The 2922-nt window shown below is 43.9% G+C and overlaps 1 protein-coding gene across 1 annotated transcript; it reads left to right on the top strand.

The window, feature by feature from the left end:
- Positions 1-208: 208 nt before the first annotated feature.
- Positions 209-2410, top strand: LOC147446017 (eukaryotic initiation factor 4A-3). Its single transcript, XM_086525333.1, has 4 exons — positions 209-367; positions 837-943; positions 1042-1472; positions 1580-2410. Exons 1-4 carry the CDS (start codon positions 312-314, stop codon positions 2213-2215), a joined length of 1230 nt encoding a protein of 409 aa, XP_086381459.1. The 5' UTR covers positions 209-311; the 3' UTR covers positions 2216-2410.
- The last annotated feature ends 512 nt before the right edge of the window (positions 2411-2922 follow it).

Raw genomic sequence — 2922 nt, 5'->3', positions numbered from 1 at the left:
TCTGCACGCAGCTCCTTCACGCTTTCACATCGTCCTCCCTTGCTATGCAAAACTACTTACCGTCCATGTGGACGCCATCCGTGAAAGGATGCCCAACACTAAGGCCTTTTCTTCGCAGGCCAAAAAGACTAGAACATAAAAGCAGAAGGCAACATGTAAAGACTCAAGAGTTGAGACAGATGGCTCCAATCACAAAAGCGAGATTCTCCCCGACCGTGTGTGAATAGGCCGGACGACCTACAAAGCACGCTCATATGTGCTACTGAACCCTTCTTTCACTCACAGTACCCTCATCTCGGTTACAGCTAGCGATGGCGGGTGCGGAGGGTTACGATGCGCGTGCCTATGATGCCAAGATGGAGCAAGTGTAAGTTTTTTTTGGTTTTGGAGTGGTGGTCCTTCGAGTATAATTGAGTGTGTGTGTGTGTGAGAGAGAGAGAGAGAGAGAGAGAGAGAGAGAGAGAGAGAGCGCTCCACTACGATTAATGACGGCGGTTTAGAGTGAGCATTTTGGTTTGTCTAGTCTGATCTGTGTGCACTTTTGTAAATTATGTAGGCTCTATAAAGGGTGATCCATGGCTCGCTAATCAGTGAGTGTTGGTTGTAGCTTTGCTCGTGCCTCTCCTTACCAAAACATTCGTTTGCACTGTAGGACCTTGTCATTGGGAGCTTGTCTGTGTTTTTGGACTGTAGGAGGATTTAACCTGATTGCAGTGTGCACCTAGACCTTTGATATGGTTTTGTTACATAAATATATTTGCAGTCTTTAACTGTGCTTTGGCTAACATGCTTGTCTATACTTTTCATTTATGTTTCCGAGGGTGTTTTTTGTTCAGACTTACAGGGGATGGCGAGGAAATAAGTTCGACTTGGAATGAAGTATGTGAAACCTTTGATGAAATGGGTCTCCATGAAAATCTTCTGAGGGGCATTTATGCTTATGGTAACTTTTTTGCTTTGCAAACTCCACATTTTCTTTTGCATATGAAAACACGCATTTCTTTATCTTTCTGAGTTGGGTTGATTGGCTCACTCGGACAGGTTTTGAGAAGCCATCAGCCATTCAGCAGAGAGGAATTGTTCCCTTCGCCAAGGGGCTGGATGTCATTCAGCAGGCTCAATCCGGCACAGGCAAGACCGCCACATTTTGCTCAGGAATACTCCAACAGCTAGATTACAATCTATTTGACTGTCAAGCACTTGTCCTAGCCCCCACTCGCGAGTTGGCCCAGCAGATAGAGAAGGTCATGAGAGCCCTTGGTGACTATTTGCAGGTGAAAGTGCATGCATGTGTAGGTGGTACCAGCGTAAGAGAGGATATCCGTATCCTCCAAAGTGGAGTTCATGTGGTGGTTGGAACCCCTGGCCGTGTGTATGACATGCTTCGACGGGGGTCTCTTCGCTCGGACTACATCAAAATGTTTGTTTTGGATGAGGCTGATGAGATGCTATCTCGAGGGTTTAAGGATCAGGTGCGTCAGAGTTCTGTACTTGGTGGCTTTTGTTTCTTTGCAGCATAGTATGCCTTCAAAGTATGATCAGGACTGAGGTTATTGCGTTTGTTTTGAGTGTTGTGCAGATCTATGATATTTTCCAGATGCTCCCTCAAAACCTGCAGGTTGGAGTCTTCTCTGCAACCATGCCTCCTGAGGCTTTGGAGATCACAAGGAAGTTTATGAACAAGCCTGTGAGGATTCTTGTCAAGCGTGATGAGCTCACTCTGGAAGGTATCAAACAGTTTTATGTAGATGTGAACAAAGAAGATTGGAAGCTTGACACTCTTTGTGACTTATATGAGACACTTGCAATCACACAAAGTGTAATCTTTGTGAACACCCGAAGGAAAGTGGATTGGCTTACAGATAAAATGAGGGCTCGTGATCACACCGTCTCAGCAACTCATGGAGACATGGATCAGAACACACGAGACATTATCATGAGAGAGTTTAGGTCAGGATCGTCCCGTGTGCTTATCACAACAGACCTCTTGGCAAGGGGAATTGACGTACAGCAGGTGTCTCTCGTCATTAATTATGATCTGCCCACTCAGCCCGAGAACTACTTGCATCGAATTGGGCGTGGCGGGAGATTTGGAAGAAAGGGTGTCGCCATTAATTTTGTCACGAAAGACGATGAGAGAATGCTGCAGGATATCCAGAGGTTTTACAATGTCGTTGTTGAAGAGCTGCCCTCGAATGTTGCAGACCTAATTTGAAGTTTTGGTAAATGGTTACTTTTGTACCTATGGAAGTTCTATTAGTTCTTGTTTGATTGACTTTGTTAAATGCTTTGAGCTATAGTCTCAAGCTAGTTTTTACAGGAAGCATGTGTCGGAGTGACTTTCTGCAGATTTGACTCTCAATTCTGCATTATCGGGAATTTCTATGTGAAGTATGTTGGGTCGTTCTAATTTGTTGTACTGCTTTCTTTCTTGCATCTGGGGAGGAGATGAGAATTTTTCTGAGGTTTGTGCCATCTGGGCTGTTGGATTGGTGTTTGACGGTGTGGCACCTCTGTGTTCTTAATGTTGGGCAAAGTACAAAATAGAGATACATATATGTGTGTGTGTGTGTGTGTGTGTGTGTGTGTGTATATCAGATACACAGCACATATTATATATATCTATATATGTAACTACAGCCTTGGGAAACTCTGAATTGCACTGCAGTTCATGTTGGTGTCAATGTTATGTGATATTAGAGATTTTAATCTGGGCTTAAAATTTCAACTGAGCTTTATTGCCATGTGTGTTCCTCGGCTGCTAGTCCATCACTCCAGACTGTGGAGATGCAGTGGCTGTTTTTGAGAGCTACTGAAAGAAGACCTGAAAAGATCTATTTATGATAAGGGGATTATAGTATAGTTGAGATGTTTTACTTCGATAATCCAAGATTTTCAAAGTCTACTTTCTTCCAGGGGTTC

This window comes from Adiantum capillus-veneris, chromosome 12 (genome assembly GCF_014529385.1).
Source record: "Adiantum capillus-veneris isolate H3 chromosome 12, ASM1452938v2, whole genome shotgun sequence".
Lineage (NCBI taxonomy): Eukaryota > Viridiplantae > Streptophyta > Polypodiopsida > Polypodiales > Pteridaceae > Adiantum > Adiantum capillus-veneris.
This window is presented reverse-complemented; position numbering and strand designations above follow the sequence as displayed.